Source organism: Eupeodes corollae, chromosome 1 (assembly GCF_945859685.1).
Source record: "Eupeodes corollae chromosome 1, idEupCoro1.1, whole genome shotgun sequence".
Taxonomy (NCBI): Eukaryota; Metazoa; Arthropoda; class Insecta; order Diptera; family Syrphidae; genus Eupeodes; species Eupeodes corollae.
The window spans coordinates 79,722,648-79,746,525 of NC_079147.1; the positions used below are offsets into that span (position 1 = coordinate 79,722,648).

The following is a 23,878-nucleotide window of genomic DNA, read 5'->3' on the forward strand; positions in this document are numbered from 1 at the left end:
ATTTCATTATTTTTTGTATTATTTTATTTTTATTTATATGTAAACAAATAAAATTAAACAAAGTTTTCTTACTGAGAATAATATAATGGGTTTTGAAGGCCTTAATTCAGTTACGATTTTAAATTAAAGTATCACGTCAAATATTTAGAAATATTACTTTTTAAAATTCGCAAAAATACATAATTATATTAGGATTTTTGAGGCTTTCTAAATTTGTGTGATTGGTTTTAAAAATCTATCCAAATCCAAATAATCCCTTACTTCAATATTGAGTAAAATATTTAGTTTATTTCATATACAAAAAGAGGCGACCCACACTGATAACTTCAGATCCAGTCTGTCGATTTGTCTTGCCTAAAAGTTAGTAGGTTTTCGTGTGGTGTTAAGAAAGTTATTTGTTGAATCATTCTTCAACATTTTAAAACTACCAACAACTTTTTTATATAAAGAAAAAGTTTAGTTCAAAAATCTAGTTTTTCTATATTTTTAGTCGAAAAAAAATTTTAGTAGTATTTCTTAAATTTTTACAAATTGGATGAATAAAATTAATTTGAAAGAAATCAAGCACTGAACATCAATTTGCATACTGTTTTTGTAAATTTTAATTTTTTTTTATAAAAAATCGGACTGTTGGATTTTTATAAAAAATAACTACTGAATATGGAAAACAATATTTTCTGTGAAATAAAACAAAGTTTGAAGACAATATTTTTAATTTTTGAAGAGCTATTTTCATCGAAAGTAAATTTTGACCAATGTTTTCTATTGTTTTATTTTTTAGGTTTTTATTTTTAGTAAAAAATGTGAATTATATTTTTCTTAAAATTTGACTGAGTTTTAATAACAATATTATTTAATAGAAAAAAGTAGTTTAAAGCCAATAACTCAAAGTTTTGAAAATATATTAAAATCGAAAATCAATTTTTACGAACTTTTGATAAATTTTCTTTTAAGTTTTTATTTTTTGTAAAAAAAACTGTGAATTAGATTTTTCTCAAAATTTGTATTAATGTTGAAAACAATATATTTTATAATATGAATAAGTTTGAAGCCATAATTTTAAGTTTTTGAAAAGAATTTTAGTCGGAAAATAATTTTTAACAATTTTTTTTTAATTTTTGTTCAGGGTTTTAGCTTTTTAGAAAAAAACTGTTGATTCGATTTTTCTAAAAACTTTACTGAATGTTGACAACAATATTTTTTAAAAGATAAAGGTAGTTTAAAGCCAATATCTTAAAGTTTTGAAAATATATTTAAATAGAAAATCATTTTTTACCAACTTTTAATTTTTTTTTTAACTGTAAATTCAATTTTTCTCAAAATTTTACCGAATGTTGGGAACAATATATAATAAAATGAATTTCAAGCCACCATTACAAGTTTTTGAAAAGATTTTTGAGTGAAAATTTAATTTTTATAAAAAATAACTGTGTATTGTATTTTTCTCAAAATTTTAATAAATGTTTTAACGATTTTTTTCGTTGCACCAAATTAGTTTTAAAGATAAAATAATTTTTATTCGTAAAATTTTCGAGGTGACAAATTTTTTTTCCAGTTTTTTTTTCGATTTATAAAAAAAAATGTTCACCTTTTTTTTAACTACAATTTTCTTGAGAGCCCTTTCTGCATCTTTTTGCATTATTATCTGTATAACAACATTTATTTGAAGTCGATATATCTTCTAGTTCTTGAGCTACGGACTTCGGAAAAACATCGTGAACGTACGGACGTACGAAAGTACGTACACATGCACGCACATACATCTTTCTAAAAATCTTTTATTTCGACTCTAGGGACCTTGAAACGTCGAGAAATCTCAAAATTTTCAATTTGACAAAAAATCGCACCAATTAGAATAACTTCCTATGTGAAGTTAATAACATTCGTAAAATGTTATTTAGGTTTAAGAATTCACTTGTATTACAAAAATTTAATAGAAAAGCTAAACCATTTTGCGCTAAAACGGTTTCAACAGAAAAAGTCAAAACTTTTGAGTTTTGTTCTTGTAACGAATCTGTTGTATATTTTAAAACAGGGATTTTTAAAACTTGATCAAATAGTTAAAGTAAAAGTATGAATTTGAAACAGCACAAGATATTTTCTCCAAAACGAATTTTTTTAAACTATGCAAGTACTTAATTTAAAGTTTGTTTAAAACTTTTTATAGAGTCAAACCTAAAGACTCCTAAGTAATGAGAATTTCCAAAAACTAAATAAAATAAATAATATGATATGATGATACTAAAATGATTTAATTTGTATCTAGAATAAAAAGATATCATCATACAAAGTATTGTTCAGAAATATTTTAAGTTGTAAATTAGCCTTTTAAAACCCATTTTTGAATGTTTTTAGCATATTTAAATGGGCGTATTTTAAAACCTGGTGTGATAGAAAACTTTAAAAGCGAGATTGAAATTAAGGACATCTTAATTCTTTTAAAAAGTATTGTTATGTTTGTGTTTCGGAAAAAACGTGACTTTATCGACCAACGTTTTCAAAATAGGATGCAAATTTATTTCCCTTTTTTTACTAAAACTATAAGAGAAAGTTTGACCTTGTTTTATTTTAGTACAAATAAAAACTACAAATAGCCCACAAAATATTTGTATTATACAATGATAAGTTTTAGGGAAAAACATTCATTAGAAAATTTTATTATTTTTCGATGAATGTTTTTAAATTTGTCTGCAGAAAATGGAATGGCATTTCATTCGATCTTCGAAAATATTCAATTGCTAGTAATAAACGCCATTTTCGATTGGCTCGATTTTTATTTATTATAAGAATGGTTTTACTGTTAACGTATTCTTTAAGACCATCAATACACTTTTTTAACGATTAGACCAAAGTTCGTATTTTCTACTGTAGAAAACCATCCTCCATGAAAGTTGTTTTGGTATTTGGAAACAAGAAAAAGCAATTGGATTTCACATCAAAGCTGTTTGTTGTGCGACGTATCATTTAAATTGTTTGATTTTTGAGTGATTTAACAAACTGTGAGTCGAAAGTTCAAGAGGTATATTGGCTTCTGTTAAATGAAGGGTGGGTTCTATCAAAATGGACTACTAAAAATTAAGGTTTTAAACCCTAAATACGAATTTTTTGAAAATTTTTGTCAAAGTGTTATTCGATTTTTCATATGTATTATGTTGATAACCCAACTTATTAAATAAAAAAAACTATAAATACGTTAATTATGTTCTTTCTATATTTAATTAAAGTTTTATTTATGAAACATAACGTTTTCACTGCCCTTAAATGGTTTAAAGTCGGCATTTCAATTTTAATAAGTATGAAAAAATAACACCTTTAATAAAAATAGTTGATTAAAATAAATTGAAAAATAATTTACGTTCCTGTTTTTTTGCATTTCCTTTGGAGAATTTCTACAAAGTGTTTTCGTATAAAAAGTGAGATTCAAGTGTAATATTTGTGTGAGGATAATTGATTTTAATAATATCAACACTTCAATAAAAGTCAAGCTACAAATTATACAACTAAAAAACTTTTGAAGGTAACAAAGCGTCTTATATGTAGTTGGTTGAAGAAAATAATAGTTACTGTAAGCACAACTTTTTTAATAACTCGAATCTTGCTAATTTAATGGACTAAAGTCTTATCCCTTTATGAACGGATTCTTTTTTAAACCTTTCCATTAATTCGTATACTATAATTCTAAAGTTTTACCTTGAAAAATAATGGTGGAAACTTAAATGGTCTTTCTAAGTCCAGATTGAATAAAAATATATGTTTTAGCGAACAATTTCACATATTTAAATTTTTAATAAATTGATATACTAAACAGCATGTTTCCACTTAATCAGATGTGTCAAAAAAACTATAAAAAAAGTTTTTCAGTCCTTGAATATTAAATTCATATTTGATTTATGTTTATAGAACATGCCTATCACTTTTTGAATATGACCTCCAGTGTTAAAATAAACTTTTATTAGACATCCAATTACCATATTAAACTTTAGAAAAAACACAAAAATATATATTCTAAATTATTGCCTAAAACCTCATGGGTTTTTTGACAGCCAATTATATTTTTTAATATATTTATATACTCGTACCTATACATAGTAAATACATACAATTTTTCCTAAAGAATATTTGTTGAATATTTTTATTTTTATTTGAATGACTAAATCTTTTTTTGAAACAAATTGAATGGCAAAAATGAAAAATCCTTTTCAATGAATATAAAACTAAATAAACAAAACATACACATATCTACACAGTACACACACGTTTGTTATAACAATTTTTGAAGGACATTGATGATGACCAGAACATAAGGTACACACACATATAGAAAAATACAAGATCCTTTTTTTTATATTATTTCTGCCCATCATCCTGATGATGATGGTTGATGTACAAAAAAAGAAAGAAAAATAAAACAACAACTAAAAAAGATGAAAAGTTCAGAAACGAGGTCCGATTTATTTTATTCTTCATACATTTTTTTGTATTAACTTTGTATGTGTGTGGCTAAAATGACAGGTATGAAGGTAAATGGATGTGCTTGGCTTGAGTCATTTGAAGAGGGCCAGGAGGCAATTAGGTTATATTTCGGTTGAATACGTTTTTGGTTGTTTCCCAGTGCGAATTCAGGTCATATTGCATTTGTGATACATGTTTGAAAGCAGATGGCTCTTAAAATGAATGTTCATTCATATTTTTACTTTTTTTAGAAAAAGTTTTAAAAAAACTTATTTTTTTTAAGGATTTGAAATTGTGTTGGATTAGGAAACAAATTGTCGAATAAAAAACCAAAAATACGTATATAAGAGAGGTTGGTTGGTTCATTAAAATATATTTTTTTATAAATTGATGTTTTTAGTTAGATGTTTTGGAAAAATAACTACGGAAATGTAATAAATTCTTCGTGAATTGAAGATTTGTAAGGTACTTCGTAAAACAACGTACAATCAATATTTTAATTGCTCGAAAAATTCAGAATTCAGGAGAACACATATACTTCTAGTTGTTTGTAGTAAGGTTTTGGTAGGCACTTGAAATTGTACTAAAATTGATTTTTCACGAAAAAAAAAAAGGTGTTTTGGTTTCTTTAAAAAACATAAAAGAACTCAAAGGTAAAATATTGAACTTGCGATTTGTTCAAAATTAATATTAATCTAATTGAGTTGTTATTATGATTATGGGATATTAAGGAAAGTTGATGACAAATGTAAAATTTCCATTCTAAAAATAATTTTACTCAATTTTGAAGACACTGAATTTAAACAAAAAAAAAAAAACAAACCCAAAACAAATTTCTCAACCTAAGATATTACATTCCTTTTTATTGATTTAATGCTAAAATGATTTGAATTAAGACGAACAAAATCTTATCAAAATAAATAAAATAGTTTACGAGAATACTTAAAAAACTGATGAATTTTGATTGGGGCCCTTAAAAATGTAAAAATGTCCAAAAACTTATTTTATAAAAAGCCAAATATACTTTTTTTTAAATTTAATCAAAAATGGAATCTTAAGCTGTTTTCTGTCGAGTTTTTGAAACATTGAAACACATCTTTTAGACCTTTTACTTTGTAAATTGTTTGTATTATTCAAAATATTATCAATACGAAGACACATTAAGCTTTCTAAAAATGACTAAATTAGGACTTGGAATTTAAAGAACTATGAAAATTTTCGATTTTATAAATCAAAGAGGCTTTAAATATCTTCAAATGGGAAGTAAAATATCATTGTAAAAAAATTTAAAGTAACGAGTTATCCAGTTTGAAAAGTATAGGGCTGGAAGTTGTTAAAACAATTTTATTTTTAGTTGGAAGTCTGACATTTACGAAAATTGATCACTTATTTATCGCACCTACTACAAAAATGTTGATTCTGTTAATTAGCAAAATTGTAAAGAAATTTGAAGGGACTGCATTGATTGCAGATAGTGTAAGGCCTGTGCTTCATCATTTCGCTCGTACCACTGAAAATATCGCTGTTGTAAGTGAAAGTGTTGCCGAAGACCCGAATGTGTCGATTACTCGTCGTTCTCAGAAATAATGACTGTCTTATGGCACATTATTGTATATTTTTCAATTATATCTACACCTTCATCTATGTAACGTCTAGCTCACACAACAACTGAATCCAGCTGACAAGTCACAACGTCGTCGTGGATACGTCGAATGGGTTCTTGAACAACAGGCGGTGGACGGTGATTTTTCGAACAAAATTTCAGCGATTTTTCAGCGATGAAGAAAATTCCTAACTCGGTGTGTATGTTAATTAATAAAATTGTTGCATTTGGTCGGGAGGTGTAATTGGAACTTTCTTCTTCGAAAATGACTGTCACCGTCAATTCGGAGCGTTATGGTCACATACTTTCGAACTTTTTCTGCCTGCTTTTAAAGAATAGAACTTGAAGGATAAGTGGCTTCAACAAGACAGTGCCACATGCCACAAAACTAGAGCAAGTATGGCTTTATTGCCATTGGAAAGTTTCAAATTTTTGTTAGAAAACTGTCAGTTCCACATTTAAAAATTCTTATCCTACTTTGAGTGGTGTGTGTTGTTTCAGATTCGATTTTTTGTAAGAAAAGGTTAACAAATTTAAGCAAGAATACCCATGTTTTGTTGGAAAATCTATCAATAGTATAGTAGAATTTTACACGAACAACAAAAACAATCTCGGCAGTGTGATTGCTGCCGATAAAAGTTAAAGTAGAATCTTACTACTGATGGGTTTTTGACTTTTATATGAGTCTCGAATGGATCTTATGTGATTTCGTTCTCAAATGTTGGTATGTATACGTTGTATCTCTATGGCTGTGTTCGTTGAGTAGTTGTGCATTTAGAAACATGTGTTTTCCAATGGGGAAAAATCAATCAGTCACTGTTCATATTATTTAGTTTTGTTAATGAAAATGGAAAAACGGAGCTTATTTTGCTAGAGAAAACAATAGAAAATAATTAAGTTTTGATATGTTTCCAACAAAGGTTTAACTGAGTTATGATTTAATAAATCTTTTTGGTGTTTCCTCTGCACAAGAAGATTTAAAAATGATTGATTTTAACAGCACCTTCTAAAATGCAAATGGTGTTTAGATGTTTTTAAGTTCAAAATTAATATTAATCTAATAGCCAATTTCTTTACAAAGCTCTACTCTATAAAACACGGTTTATTGGTAAATTTAAATTTGATTGAGTTCTTATTATTTCTTCATCAAGTTCTTAAGCGTTTGCTTAGAACTCTGCTTGAGATAGAACTTCGATTTATTATAATCTTAAATTTAGAAGTCTAGGATATTAGTAATCGATTAAGCTATTTTGATAAATGTCTGACTATAAGGACATTTTATGTGTAATAATTATATAAATAATTCGTGTTAAAAAACGAACAACACAATAGTTCAGGACCATATAAGAATATGCAATTTTTTGTTTGTTTTTTTTTTTTTTATTTTTAAAGCAAAACAATATTTTTTGTACACAAACATGCACATAAACAGACCATATTGCATTATCTTTAAAACCAACCCCTCCACACGGGTTTTGACTCGAATCCGATCGCTGAATGGAATCAAGTCGAATGAAGCTCATTTCATTTCGATTCAGGTATATAAAGAATCGAGGCGAACTTCAAGCTCACTTCAACACCCCATGTTAATGTAGTAGTCTACGAACATCCCCTTCTTTTTTGTAGAATCTATTTCCAGATGTTTTCTTACCATTTCTTCTTGAAAATTTTCCATTTTATTTGTTTTAGTAAGTTTTTTTGCTGAAGTTAGATTTACAACAAAACTTTCTTGTATCTGTGTTTTTTTATTATCTTCTTCTTTCAGTTGTACCAATTTTTAATTCAAAAATCTGGCTACTGCCGATGGGTTTTGTTGGGAATTTTCTACTATACTATTTATAGAATACAAACAAAAACACTTGTAATGTCGTTTATACACATTTGAAATAGGTCTCTAAATATTTTAGCCGTGTCGAAAAATAAAATTAAAATTTTTAAGCTAAGAAATAAATGGAAATTTACCGAAAATAAAGTCTTGTATTACATCAGTTCACAATCACATAGAAAATTTAAGAAACAGCGTCTTTATATAAATTCTTTAAGAAGTCATTTTTATTATATGTATGTTCTTAAAATTTTGTTCTTATCATTTAAAAACATGCATTGAAAAAACTACCAGGAAAGGGAAGTTATAACAAAGGGGAATTCTACCGAAATTAGCATTTTAGTATGAGCTCTTTTAATAGATTATTTTGATTTGAAGATCTAAAAGCTAGATTTTCTTTATTAAACAGTGTTGCATACTGTTGAGTTGATATTTTTAATAAATTTTTATCAGGACGGTTTAGAAAAATAGAACAAATCAATTTCAAACAGATTCAACTCACATCATTTACATTTGTTTTTTTAATATTTTCAATTTAACACTTGAGTTAACAATGTTTCTTTATCTTTAAAACAAATCCATGTATCTAATGTGATGGATACAAAAAATATAGACCTTTCAACATAATATATGTATGTTGAGTAGTGTAGGTATAAGTCAATCTACACAAGTCATGTTTTTCATCCGAAAATCACAAATCTAGGTTAAGAGTCAGTCACATACGAACTTTTAAGTACTCAATTCAATCCACCCCGGTGTGCGATGAATGGTACTTGTATATTTATTCCAATTTTTTTTTTTTTTGGTTCAAACCATCTCTATCAGATTTTTTCAACAAATCAAAATAATAGATTTTTTTTTTCAATTTTGTCATTTATAACACTCAATATCAGAGCAAGGCAAAAACATACCCCTGAGTGCCTAAAGCACATGATACACAGGTTCAAAAAAGAAAAAACCTCTGAATCACATCAAATCCTACAAACATATATAATGTCACTGTAAGGGACGCCTCTCTGTATCTACTAAGTACCTATTTTGGGGAGGGGGTTAAAGAGGCTAGATTGAGTTGAATGTGATGATAGAAAAAAAGGGTTGTAGGCTGAGGTAAATCTTACAATGGCTTTGTTTTAACCCTTATTTTTTCCATATTTTCTTTTTGTTGCTAAAGCTTACACATTGACATGACATGATATTATTATTAACTTGACAAAAATAGACATTGATTTTTCTTTCCCTTTCTGCAAAACGATAAATATGTAGGTAGTACTTGGGAAGGTAGGCATACTAGTAGATGAAAGATACAAGGTTAAATTATTGATTTTGTTTTAAGGGATGAATATTTTGTTTTTTTTTTGTGAAGGGATGATGTTTTTCTTCTATTTTTATCAACAATACCCATCATAATAATGTATTATGTTAAGAGTATTTATTTTTGTTTAATGTACCGGAAAAAAAGAATATTTATTATTTTTAACCCAAATATTTTATTTTTTCAAATGGAAATGCAAGATGAAAAACTTTTTCTATTTTTTAAACTAAAGAAAACCCCTTTTGAAATTAAATATGAATGAAATTCCAAACATACATACATCGTTCAAAAAATAACCTTCAATTGATTTTAAATTCACCACAAAAATCTATGATGGTAATTAGGAAGTTTTATATTGGAATAAAATTGATTTGTAATTTATTTTGTATTTTAAAATAATTTTATAAATACATTGAAATCAACCGCAATTTTCAAATAAACAAATTTAAATAATTGATTTCATTTGATCGAGAAGTTATGTGCCAATAAAATATTAATACCACAAAGAATCAATTTAAGTATAATGCTTTTTGGTTTTTATGCTTTTATGGGAAGATAAAACCCATGGAATTTTATAATACAAATTAACTCGAAATTAGGCCTTATTTGATTTTTGTTTTTGGAAAATTCATAGATTGCTCTCTTTATAAAAGGTTTCTATTGTACAGTATCAAATGTTTAAATTGTTTATAAATATACCAATAAAAGTGACTATCATGGAGTGAATATGGTTTAAATAGAGAAAGAGCCAAAAAGTTAGATTTCCTTAAAATTCTGGTCTAAAGGAGATGCAGAAAGTTTGTAAAATAAACTAATAATTTAAATTAAAAACAAATTTTAAAAAAAGGCTGGGATGCGACCCACACTCATAACTTCCCATTCCGTCTGTTGGCTAAATATTCAAAACAATATTTTGTGTTGGAAAAATAATTTGAAGTCAATATCTCTCTTATTTCTTCTAATACTTGAGTCCAAAAACCATTTCTCACCACTTTTTTGTTGTTTTCGTAGGTTTTCGCGTTTTGTTAAAAAAGTTGTCAGTTGATTTTTCCTAAAAATGAACTAAAATTTACCAACAATATTTTTTATGTGATGAAATAATTGATTTAGTAGAATTTAATATCTATTTTTGTTAGCGTTATTTTTAGTCAAAAAACAATTTTTAAAATTGTAGTGCCATTTTTTTCAAAGCTTTTATTTCTTATATTAACAAACACAGGTTAAAAAAAAATTAAAGGCAATACTTTAATTTATTCACATGATGGCAAGAATCGAACACCAATTTTTACTAATTTTTCGAACCTTTTATTGTAAATTTTTATGAAAAAAATGAGTGTTGGATTTTATACAAATTTTACTGAATGTCGAAAACAATATTTTCTAGGAGATAAAATTAGTTTGAAGCCAATATCTAAAATTTTTGAAAAGATATTTTGATATTTGAGACAAAAATTAATTTTTACCAACTTTTAGTAACCTGCATAAATGTTGAAAAACATATTCTTTGTAGGATAATTGAGTGGGAGCATATATATTATTTTTGAAAAAGATTTTGGGTTAAAAAATCAAATCAAATTGTCAATTCGCTTTTTCTCAAAATAAAACAGTATTAAACTTGATTCAAGTCACTAGCGTTACTGGATCGTGAGATATTTTGGGTTAACCCAAATTATCATTTTCTTTGAATTGAAATGGTAAAAGAATAATCCTATAAATTTTCTTTAAGTGCCCTTAATAATTATTTCTGTATTGTTATCTGAATAATAACATTTCTTTGAAGTCAATATCTCCACTGGATGACGAAAAAAGCTTAAAGAACGAACGCACGTACATCTCTCAAACACGAACATCTCTCTATGAATCTTTTATTTAGACTCTGCACCTTGAAAAGATTCAATTCGACGAATCGGACCGATTCCAATAACTTCTTAAGGGAAGTGAAAATTCAATAACAGATCTGATTTTAATATTTTTGGTTATTTCCGTTTGCCAATTTGTTTGATAAAAGATTTTTGAAAACAAAATTTATAAAAATACGTTAATTGAATCATGTAAGTAAAAGAGTTAAAGTTTAAAACGTTCTAAAAACTTCATGAAAGTTTAGTACAGTGGACGTAAAATATAACGAATGCCCGATATAGCGAATTTGCGATATAACGAACGCTTTTGAAATTTACATTAACATCTCTAAATAACGAACGATGATAAAAATTTGCTATCCGATATAACGAACGCGTATTATATACTGCCTTAAAATGATTTTTTTTCTTGCTATTGTGTGCATATATTTTTATGTCAACACATAAGTTTATTCTCGTACATATGTATGTGTGTGCGCCAAAGGTTCAAAACTTTAACAAGCTTTCTGTTTTTCGTTTAGTCTTCGCATCGCCTACTAAGACATTTTTGTTAGAATTCTTATTTTTTGGTTTGTCTATCGCTATGCAGTTTTGAATTTTATGTATGGTCTTACACACACATATTCAATGACACGACGGCAAGATAATGTTAGCAGTTAAATAGTGTTTTTTTTGTTTAAAGTCTCGTCTGGTTGAAACGCTCCGTAATAATTTTGTAGATTTAGTTTTGTGTACAAAATATTAAAATGAATACAAAATCTCAACGTACTCGGCTTTCATTAAAGGACAAAGTCAAAATTATTGATGAGTGCAACAAAGGCGTTTCACTTAAGGAAATTTCAATAAAATTCCGTGTGCCAAAATTATTAATAAAATTAATAAATCAACCACTTACTTAAATTTTTTTGAATGGAAAAGTCGATCGATATAACGAACGCTCTCGATATAGAGAATGACCTCGAACATTATATCATTCGTTATACTGGACGTCCACTGTAATACTTAAAAAATTTGGTTCATCTTTAGAAAGTTTCTAAGGTAAAGAATTATTTTGTTTATTTTAAACAATTTTAGCATCTTTTCAAAGCTTTACATTTGAAAAAAGAAACACTGAAAAACGTTTGCTATCATTTTTAATAATTCGCCAAAATTATACGATTTCTGATTTGAAGTTTTTAATATTTAAATTTAATGAGTTCAGACATCAAATTTTTTCACGAACTATCTTTGTTTAGATGTGTTTTAGTCAACCGTAGATTTAAAATTTTTGAATGTCTAGTAAACTGCTAATATTGTTTTCAAAAAAAGAATTCACAAATCTTATTTTTGAATGTAATTTAAAATAAAATTTAATTCTTTTGCTCAAAAAACAATTTAAAACAAAAACAATTTAACAATTAAAAAATTAAAAATGCTCAATATTTTAACAAAATGTATGAAAGTAAAATTGAGTACAACATTACTTGTTAAACTTTTAGATCATTTTTTGATTTAAATGACTTAAGTTGTACCATTTCAAAATTAGTCCTTTTTTTGCGTTTTTGTTTTCATTATCGTTTTTGTCTTTTCGTTGTTTTTTTTTGGAATTCTCAGTTAAAAAATGTATTTTGTTTTAAATTACTTTAATTATGAACGGACTAAGAAAATATTATATTTAAAAAAAATTTGAAATGTTTAAACGTGGTAGACATTTTTCAAATAAATTCATAAAATATTATGGATATAAATTAAAAATATGGTCGCATGTTCTTGCTTTTATATTTTTACAAAAAAAATGTGATGCGACTTCTAGCATTTGTAAGTATTTTAAAAAAATGCAAAAATCAAACGTATTAGTTTATTTTATTTGTTAGAATTTTTCAAGGATTTTCACTTATTGCCATTTTCGTACAAATAAAAATAAAATGGCCAAAAACAAACAGAAAACGATGACAGAACTCATCCATGTGTGTGCTCTGGGAATTATTTACTTTTTTTGTAGCGTCTTTTTTTATGTGTTTGCTTGGCTATGCATTGATTATTTTATAGTTTTAAAATAAATATTCAAGGATAATGTTTATTCATTCCATTGCATATTCAATCGTGCATTGAAAATATCATAAATTTGCAAAATTTAAATGTTATTAATTTTTTCAACGTCGCAATAAAATACAATAGTATTGAATTGACATAAAAAAGTGGGGATGTATGTAATCGAAAATAACAATGATGCAGTTTTGAAAACTCGCTAATATTTATCTCTTTGAAAATGAATATTTAATGACATAAAAAAATATATAAATTCACTTCAAAAAATGTGTTTTAACTTAAATGTTCTGTAACATTTGATAATGCCGTGAAATTAATTCAAATTCCGAAGATGTGAATTTTGTTTGTGAAAAAACTTAAAAGTATTTTTAAATGCGTTTTATAGGTTTGTGTGAAAGCTTCATTAATTTGTACATTCTTAATTCTTTTTAATAACGTTTAGTTGAATAACATTAAGTTAAATATATACTAATTGAAAATGTTTAAGAGTCTATTAGAATTTGAAAAATTTTGAAAAGTGTTCTTGTTTTTTAAACTAATGTATGTGAGATCTCTGATGGTTTTTTTTGTATTAATTCTTGAAAACAGTTTAAAACGGTTTTTAGATTTTTTAATAGGTTCCGTTTTATAAAAAAAAATTTTTGGAAGACAATGAAAAATATCCCAGAAAAAAAATATTAAATAAAATAAAATTGAAAACTTCCTTTAATATAAATTGGTAGTAAAATAAAATAAAAATTGGAGAAGTTTCTTAAGAAAAACGTTTTTTTAGAAAATGAATGTATTAATCCAAAGCTTCTCAAAAATGTGAACAAAAATTGTTCGTGTTCTTCGAAACTAGACATTTTTAAAGTAAAAATGTTCTTCTTATAAATTAGCAGTTTTTAATTTTAAACAAACAATTTGTTCACTAAAACCATTTTTTTTTTCAAGTTAGAAATACACAATAATACTAAGTTCACGAGATTGGATTTGGTAATCCTTTGAAAAAGAATGAAATATCGTTCCCTTTGACGTTTTAACTACTCTAATTGTAGTTTTACCAGAATTAATATCTTGCTGAGAAAAAATTGTCTCAAAACCTTCTTCAAAAATATTATCTTAGAGAGATTCATTTAGAATAATCTGATTTTGATAGAGACATCATATTAATTTAAAATCAAAATATATCATTTATAATTTTGAAAGAATTGTATTTTCGTTTTGGGTTTTTAATTTTGAATCAAAAATATATGCACTGGCTGAATATTTCAATTTTATATTTTCCTAATTAAATAATTTGACTTTGAGCCTTAAAATTCAGCTTTGGGTATTTCGAAAGATTAAATACTTAGCACTGAAAATTATTGGATTAGTATCATTAATTTTTAATTATGGAGCCTTACTCGGAATTTCATAAGTCTCTGAAAGATTAATTTTGAAACTCGTTCAAGTGCTAAACATTACGAACTGTCTTTATTTTTCCTTGAATTTTCACAATAAAATTGAATTTAATACAACATTTAACCACTTAGGAATTTTAATGCATTTTTATACCTAATAAAAAATAACTTTTGACTATCGTAATAAAGTCACTTTGTTAAAGCCTTTGGATTAACTTCAATGAGATTTATTTAATGAAATCCAATTAACTTGTTATTTGAGTAATTCATTTTTGAAAAATGGCATATTTGATTACTTTGAATATAAATCTTATTAAACTATGAGAAAACTTATATTTTCATTTAGTAATTAAATGATTGAAGCGTTTATCATTAAATTAATTAATGTTTAAATATTATTTTCCACTCTCATTTTAAATGACTAAATGACTTCATTGAAATTGTTAACATTTGTGCGTGTAGCCATTTAATTTTTAAAATTAACCTTGTTCTATTTTCTTCATATAAATAAATAATTGAAGAAAAGACACAAAAAGATTTAATTGTCCTCAAAGCATTAAATATCCATACATATATAAAAACGTATAAGTTTATAATGTATCTTAAGAAGCCATGTTTAACGGCATAAATATTTAATGCTTAAAAGTTCAAACATTTGTGTTGTTCCACACACCCCTACTACATTATTAACTCACACACACAAACAACCCCATCACAAGACGCAGTAAAATCAAGTTCAACCCCTTAAAAGAAAACTTAAACAAAAAGAAGAAAATAAATAGAAGACCGAATGTGCACGTGGTTTGACCTTTAATATTTGACCTACTAACGATGACCTAGTGGCAGAGTTTTCATATCATTTAATTTTATATCACATCTTTTGAAATTGTATAAATATTTAAAATGTATCTTCGGTTGAAAAGAAAAATTCATTAATCAAGTATTTACACATCAAACATCCACTCGAAATCTAAAAAGCACGTGGATATCGATTGAAAATACAAGACAACGTATATTTTTCCTTCACTTAACATCTGATGGGAAAACACAATCTTCTCACACACTGAAAACACTGAAAACACCAAGCCAAGCAAAGTAAAGCAAAACACCACCCCCTAAAAAACCCATCCCTAAAATCAGTCACGTTTTACAAATCGACCGGAGTTTCGTCATCGATGTCCGTGTTCGTGTTCGTCGTCGTCTCGTTTCGTTTCAAGAAATATCACAATCACCGTCATATGTTTTTCAAATGCCCAAAACATATGTTTATTGAATCTGGCCAAAAACTCACATCACTTTTTAAATATTGTATTTTTCGAAAATGGTTTTAAAAACTTTATCAAAATTTAAATATTCAGAAAATGCACTCAGTTTTGAAAACAAGGAAAATTCCCATAAAAACACAACACTTGTCCCACCATATGGCTTGAATAAAGTTGATTTTTTGATTTTCAATAAATTTCAAAACTATACAACATTTATAAAATTTAAACAATTATTTTAAATTATTTTAAACAAAAATAAAAAACCAAAAGAAAAAACAAAATTATTTAAACGTTAAAACGTACCAATGAAATTCATATTCCGTTGGCGCTTTCACTTAATACTAGCTCGCCAAGAAGTCCGTCTTGATATGAAGGTTCGAAGGCAAATGTATTTCAAAAAATTTCGAAGAGCTTGTTGGTTCTCAGTAGAAGACCACACTTGCACTGACGCACTTTGTGCACTGAACTAGAATCCATCCTGGCCCGAATGTCGTGCTCTAGGTTCGAATCGAAGCCAAAGCAGAAGCACAAGCACAAGAGTATAGAACCACCTTTTTCGTATAGCAGCGCCACAAACCAACCAACAACTAACAACCAACGTTAGGTAGTGTTGTTGTAGACCGTACTAGTGCTACTACTATGTATTACTGTTGGTTTGTTTTCTACAACTTGGTGTTTTTGTCGATTTTATCGTTGTAACGGAAAATTTGTTGTTGCTTTTTATTAAAAACTTCAACGTCCTGGTGCTAACGTGCGTCGTTGTCAACGTCAGTGGGACAAGTCGATTTGTTGCCTTTCGTGAGACTAAACTAACCCAAAAACTCTGGAACTCGATGATAGCTATAATTTGATGTAATTTTTTTTTTGTTCGGTTTTTCTTTGCGATTCGTCCTTTTTGCGTTCGAAGGATCTTAAATGGACCAACACGGCAGCCACGACGCGCGGATGTAACGATGTTTCGGAGTAAAGCTTTTACAGGAGAGTAGGAGTTTTCGTTACTCCTAGCGGGGTTTTTATATTATTTCACAGTTCAGTGACGAGAATCCTTTTTACACTTGTTTCCGGATGGAAAAAAAGAGAGAGGGAGAGATATGAAGGAATTCTTGGTAGAAATCAGTGTGTAAAACTACGAGATAGATGGGATTTCTTGAGGTTTAAGGGAGTGAAGAATATATAGCAGGATTCTTACGCATATTACAGGAATGAGTGTGACACAGGAAGGAAGGACGAGAATTGCGCGTGAGAGTTTTTAAGGTTCACACAACATGAGAGAAGAAACAAGCGCACTGATGACTACAGAACATAAATGTGAAGGGTAGTGGGGTGTGTTTGGAGGGGATGACGATGAGGATGAATGATTATGCAGAGGCATTTGGCCTTAATTTAAAGATTTTCCCACATCATATACAAGACAGTTGTTATACAAAATCAATGCGCAGAAGCTTCCAAATCGAAGCTTTCCCAATCAAATTAACATTATTCTCTCTCCGTTTTCATTCTCAGTCTTTGCGCAATTGCCAACCCCTGCAATGTTGCCAACATTCAAATTCCAAAAACAATTCACCATTTTACATAGATTTTTCTCTGAAATAGAGACAAAATGGGGAAGTTTTGAAATTAGGGGAAGCTTTGTTCATTTTGCTACCCCTATTTATTGTAAGAATATCGAAATGAAGGATAATTTGAAATTCTATATAAATTCATTCACAGAGAAAGAGAGAGCGAGGGAAAGAGAGAGAGATGGACAATGGAAGAGAATTATCAGGAACACATAAAGAGAAATTTTACACTCTGTAAAATATTATTTCAATAAGGACATACGGGTATATCCTTATCGTTATTTTACGAGTATATTTTTGTACATAAGGAAGTTTGAGAAGCATACTTCTGCTGTCATCCATATCCCTTTCTTCTATAATAGTCCTTGTCCTTTTTAACCTAATCACATGATGTACTTGGTGATTATTTTCCCACAGCATGCATCTGTCAGATTCACACACAGGCATATAACTTATTTATGTAAGGAAAATCTTAACTTCCTTCCTGCTTTCAAGGAATAACTCCACACACTATATAGGCATTTCCACAGAATCTTTCATTTTCAGCAATTGAATTTTTTTTTTTTTTATTTTGAGGCACATCTATAAACAAACATTTTCTTGGTTGTTTATCATCTAAATAACAAGAAAATACTTGCGTGATTCATTTTGAAACATCGTTAATAAATATCTTCAGTTCTGTGCAGTGCAGTGGAGATGTGTGCATTCAATGAAAAACCCTCATTTCATACAAAAATTTGATTTTGTACTGTCGTACAAACTTTGAATTTTAAAAATTTTGATCAACGGCTTTTTTTTACTATTGATTATTCGTAAAATTATCATTCACAATCATTTATTTTTCTGTAAGATCTTATCGATAGGTGTGCCGCTAAAAAAATCACATATTCTATACCAATCACGTTTTCAATTTTAAACTTTAAAATGACATTATTTATTTTTAAATAGAGGCACATGATCCAATTAAATTTTAATTGATATATTGATTGAAAGAGAATAATTTAAGACTATAAAATACTACCAGAATCGATCGTTGAGAAAGTTATATAGAGAAAAAGATCAGATTTTAATATTTGTAAAAACGGAGCTACTCTAATTTAATTGCTTTGTACTATTTTTTAAATGGTAGCACACCTTTCTTTCGAGGTTTTTCTATCAGTGTATATTATAAATAATTATAAATTAATGATGTTAAGTTGTTTCAAAGGTCGTTGAAATGTTTTTTGTTTATAAAACTTAATAAATTTGCATCTGGTACGCTTGAAATTTGCAATATTTAAGCCTATTTTTTATTAATTTTAATTAAAAATTTTAATCCAATCAAGTCAAAAGTAGGTTATATAATTGAAATAAGTCATGATATGAAAATCTATCCACTTAGAAAGTGCCAATTTCATTTCTAAGGCTTAATATACTGTGGTAACATGAAAGTTAAAAATACTGTGGAAATGCCCATATACGACCGTATATGAAGTTGAAGTGCTTAAAAGTAGATATAGTTTTTGTATAGCATGACTGACTTAGAGATCTTTATACGCATTGTGCATTTTATAGATATTTATACATCTATGTGCCTAAAGAAGAGATCTGGTGTGTGTATAAAAAAGGTCCTAAATTTATGAACATTAATATGGAGCCACATCGTCATCGCCATCGTCATTAGAAGGATTGTCAGTGGGCGATGCAAACAAAAGAGCAGGGTTGTTAAACAAAAAAACTTAATTCTGTGATATTTTGATTTATTTTTTTTACTCATGTATATTTCTGGGAAATTGTAATTAAATTTAGTTTAAATTTCACATTGTTTCATACAATTTTCAATCAATGGTGAATTTGTTTGTTTAAAAAAATTTAAATTTTAATTTGATTATACTTTTAGAATTCGAGATAAAAAATATAATTAAAGTTTGATTTTTATGTGAATGATATAAAAAAATAATTAAATTTGATATGGTTTTTATTTTGTATGAGTTAGTGTGAATGGCGAATTTTAAGCTTCAATATTCAAAAAGATGGATGCAATTAACCAAACGAATTGATTCTTTTTTGTACACATGTACATGTAATTTTTTAAATTAAAAAAATTACTTTTTATTTTAAAATAAATTTGAAAAAAGAACACAATTTTTAGTAAATTTTAACCCATTGCTTGATTAAATCTTTTTTGTTTATAAAAATTGCAGTTTTTTTGCATGAGCAATTAATATCTAGCAAGTGACATTTTAATTATCAAAAACAGTTTAGGAAGGAGAGGAGAAGGGCGAGTAGAGTTTGGCAGTGTATGTAGCCAATAATCTAAATTCTTGTTATTTAACTGAAAAACGTGTACTTAACTTCTGAACATTTTTTCCCCAATGTTTTGTTTTTTAAAAAGTTTGCCAAAAATAGTTGGTTGTTTTTCACTGCAAAGTATTTAATTTAAGCAACCTCCTGTTTGAATTTGACCACAATTGGCTGTTAATTCCTTGTCAAATAATTTTTGTATGAACTGTAATTATGAAATGCTAACAGAACATTTTAAGTTTCGATAATTAGAAAATATGGCCTAAAATATCGCTGAGTATAGTTCTAACCAGCGGTACTTCATTGATTTTTATGTATAAGTATTAAGTGATTTAAATTAGATTAAAAAGCTTTGCCCTTTCTGAAAGTTTTAGGTTGAAAACGAAATTTTCTAAGGGAGACATTTTTTAATTTTGTTGATACAACTTGAAGCCATTTTGCAAGTGTCAGATAATAATATTAAATTCGGGTTTAAGATGTAATTAGGTGAAAAGTGCTCGATATGTATAAATTGTTTTTGTCCATTCCAAGTGTACATATTTTTTTTGGAATTTGAAGTCTCTAATTATTGATAAATGAATTGCAATTTTTGAATTTTGAAAAACTTTTGAAAGTAAGGTTAATAAAAATAGTAAAATTCATAGTTTTGAATCATGTTTAAAATCAATTCAAACTAGTTCAGTAAAAAAATGTCTTTATTATCAACCAGGGTTTGCGAATTGTTGAACTAAAAAAATAATTAGTTAAGATTTCCATGCGCTTAAAAACGCAAAATAAGCGCTTGAAATATGGTCTTAAAAATGGGAAGAATGTATACTGAAAACATGGATTTAAAATCTTATATTTAACCTTGTATCTCCCTCTTTTTAATGAACACAACAAAAAACTTAGTATACAGTTTTAATAAAGAAAAACAGTCTTTTATTTTATCATTTAAAGGAATTAAAAAACAAGTAGTACTTAAAAAAAAAACACAAAACATAAATACAAATTACATCAGCATAAGGAAAAGATATAAATGAATAACTTTTTTTTCGAAATAACACAAACAATAGAAAATTGACATAAATCATGAAATTCTTCTTAAAGTGATTATACATCGAAAAAGAACGTTCTACGTCAATTGATGTTTCATCGGTTGTAAAGTTTCTCAAATAATTTTCAGAACTGCAACTCAATGTAAATGCCTTGCATATATTTTTAATTCTTGAAAATCCTTCATTTTTTACTAGAACATTCTGAAGCTTCTTTTGTATGGCTGGAGCAAGAGATCCTTAAAAGCGATTGTTTTTTATAACAGCTTCTTCAACTAGATCAATTTGATTTTTGATGAGTCCCTTCCCTTAAGCTTTGTTATGGTATCACAAGGAAAACTGTAGTTAAAGCTGAGGAATATTATTTTATTTATTATATTTTAAGTAAAAGCTGGTTCAATATTTTTTTTTTTGCATTTTTAATTGCAACAGCATCAGAATCATCGAAATTATGTACCACTTCCTCTTTAAAGTCTTTGAAGGAAAATTAATGATCCGTAAATATACTTTGCTAGCTTGCTTCTAAAGTTTGTCAAAAAAAGGAACTGCATGGAAATCCTAGCCCTAGTCATAAGTTTGTAGATGACTTGTGAATTAAAAAGAATAAAAAAACATTGAATTCATAAACTATTTAGTAATTTATGATTGAAAACAAATTTGATAAGCGACTAAGTGACTTATGAATTTAAAAAAATCAGAACCTTCTAAGTGACTAATGAATTAAAAAAAGAATAGATGGCACAATCGTTAATAAACAAATATTACATTTTTGAGAATATCGAACAATGATTGTAATTAAGAAACTTAGCGAAGGCAGCTTACCAAGATAAAACTATGTGTTTATTTTTATTTTTATATTTGCTTATGATTAATATTACAAAACAAAATAAGGAACTCGAGAGTCAATTTTATGCTGATCGACGTTAAAACCCATTACAAGGAGTATAATTTGAATTTTGTATCAATATCTTTTTAAAAAGACTTAACATACTTCCTTTTAGCTTTTATTTTGAAAGGTAGTGAGGAAGCAAGAGTCCGTTCGGATTCATCATAAAGTTTTGTATGAATAATACGAAATCGAAAACATGCAAATTAATAAAAATATTAGACACAATCTGATACGTCAGTTCATTTGAAAAACGTACATGTTAAAAAACTTTAGCAAACATCAGTTAAAATAAATTGAAAACAATTTGCTATCGAAATATCAAAGTTCATTAATAGTGAATTTAACGTGTTTTGTATTAAAAACAGCCTTCAAGTGTAGACGTAGCAACATCTAAAATACAAAACCTCGAAAACTGCTTATGACACTCGAATAAAATTTAAATCTCTATCGGCATCAGTTGTGATTCTACTGCGGAAGTTTTATACTTTATTCATATATCTTTAAAGGCTAAATCAATGTTTTAATCCTTGTTATCATGGAATAAACCACAATTTGTGTTAAAAACAAAATTGTATCTTATCGCACCCTTAGAATGAAAGTGACCTAACTCAAAAACTGTAACTTGTGGGAAATGAGCAAAAAGAAAGTGTAGTTTTGAGTAATTTTGATTGTATTTCTCACATATTTCGTTGTAATAAGAAGTGTTAAGTTGCTTGTTCATTTTTACTTGTTTTCGAGGAGTCTCTGAAATGTTTGAAGTTCTTACCTATTGTCAGTCCATAAAAACGTTTAAACAATTTAGTTACAAATTATCATCCTATACTTTCTCTACCTTTTGTTTGGTTGCATTCAATAACAGGTACAGGCTTTAGCAAAGCATTTGATAAATTAAGTCATACAATTCTTATAAATAAATTAAATATAATTGAACCTAACGACTTTTTCGTTGTATGGATTTTATCATATCTTACTTATTTATAAAAACGAAAGTAGTTTTTAAGCTTTTGAAAATCGTAAAAAGATCATGGTTGTAAATCAGAATGTAACCATTAGTTCATAAATTATTTTTTTTTCATCAGAGGTGGAATCGCTTAAGGTGATTGTCGATTGTTGACCATCAAAATGGATGATTTTGCTCCACTTAGTCACTTTCATATATTTTGATTCATTTTTTGTGAGAAGGATAATTTATGTGAACTTCAGCTCCACTATAAATTTAAAATTTAAAATAAAAATAAGTGGACAGTAATGTACACTTCCATGCAAATTTCAAAAGACCACAACGAGAAATGACTACAAAAATGTTCAATTGTTAGAATCAACTTAAGGAATAAAGCAAATATGTTGGAACTTCCTAGCCCAATTAAACTATGAACCTTTCTACGAATATGTATACATAAGGCTATACAACATAATGTATATGTACCTATGTATATAAAAATTATTTATTTCAGATTCTTGAATAATTTTCGATTGAACAAAGAAACGTAAGATCAACACATATCCCACCTATCCTTCAACTGGCTTCAACTTTAAATCTTCTTCGAGGTGGTGGTTATCAAAGACAAATTGGGTCTGATTGAGCTGCACCAAAGTAGGCAAACGTACTGTGGCTGAAATAAGCGCTGGAAGTATTAAGAAAATTCAGTCGCTTCTATGCCTACTTTTTATTAAAATTAAGCCCTTGTATTCAACAAAAGAATATTGTTTTGAAAAATATACATAACCGACATTTTTAATAATTTATAACTATAAATAAATAAATTGGGTGGCGCGACAGTCCATTGAGAACCAAGGCTGTGTGCGAGTAATGTTGACAGGAATGGAGGGGACCTATAGTTTATATGCCGACTCCGAACGGCTAATTTTGAGAAAGCACTTTTTCTCTTGGAGAAGTTGTCAATTCCTCGCAAGAGGCAGTACCCGTGAAAAGATTTTAGATGGCATAGGCAGGGATCGAACCCAAGACCTCTAGCATGACAGTCCAACGCACTAACCATCATGCCACGGGTACCACAATAATTTATAACTATTATTAAATATAGTTGTACTTCTATTTTCGCAGAATAAAAACTTTGCAAATTGAAAATTCAACGCAATAAACACAACAGCTGATCGACATGACATTTATGCCTGTTGTGATTTGTATCAAGTTTGCCAAACTTGAGAAAGTGCTACCAGCAAATAGCAAAGTTTAAGCGATTACTTTACACAGAACGAATTAAAGTTGAGGATTAAAATTGACAATCAACAATTGACTTACGCAACTTCACCCCTAAAGTCACTTGGTAGGTTGTGATGAAGTCAAACTTAAGCTAGAATTTAACTTAAGCTTTTGCAACTATAATAATTGTTAATTCTATGATTTACCATTGCAACTAAGAAAA

General features: G+C 27.6%; 1 protein-coding gene across 1 annotated transcript in view; it reads right to left on the reverse strand.

The window, feature by feature from the left end:
• The window catches only part of LOC129941305 (complexin), a 99,647-nt gene extending 83,314 nt beyond the window's left edge, over positions 1 to 16,333 (reverse strand). The window contains exon 1 of the mRNA XM_056049906.1: positions 16,030 to 16,333. Coding sequence (XP_055905881.1) covers positions 16,030 to 16,042 — 13 coding nt within the window. The 5' untranslated portion in view covers positions 16,043 to 16,333. The remainder of the gene's footprint in view (positions 1 to 16,029) is intronic.
• Between the last annotated feature and the right edge of the window lie 7,545 nt (positions 16,334 to 23,878).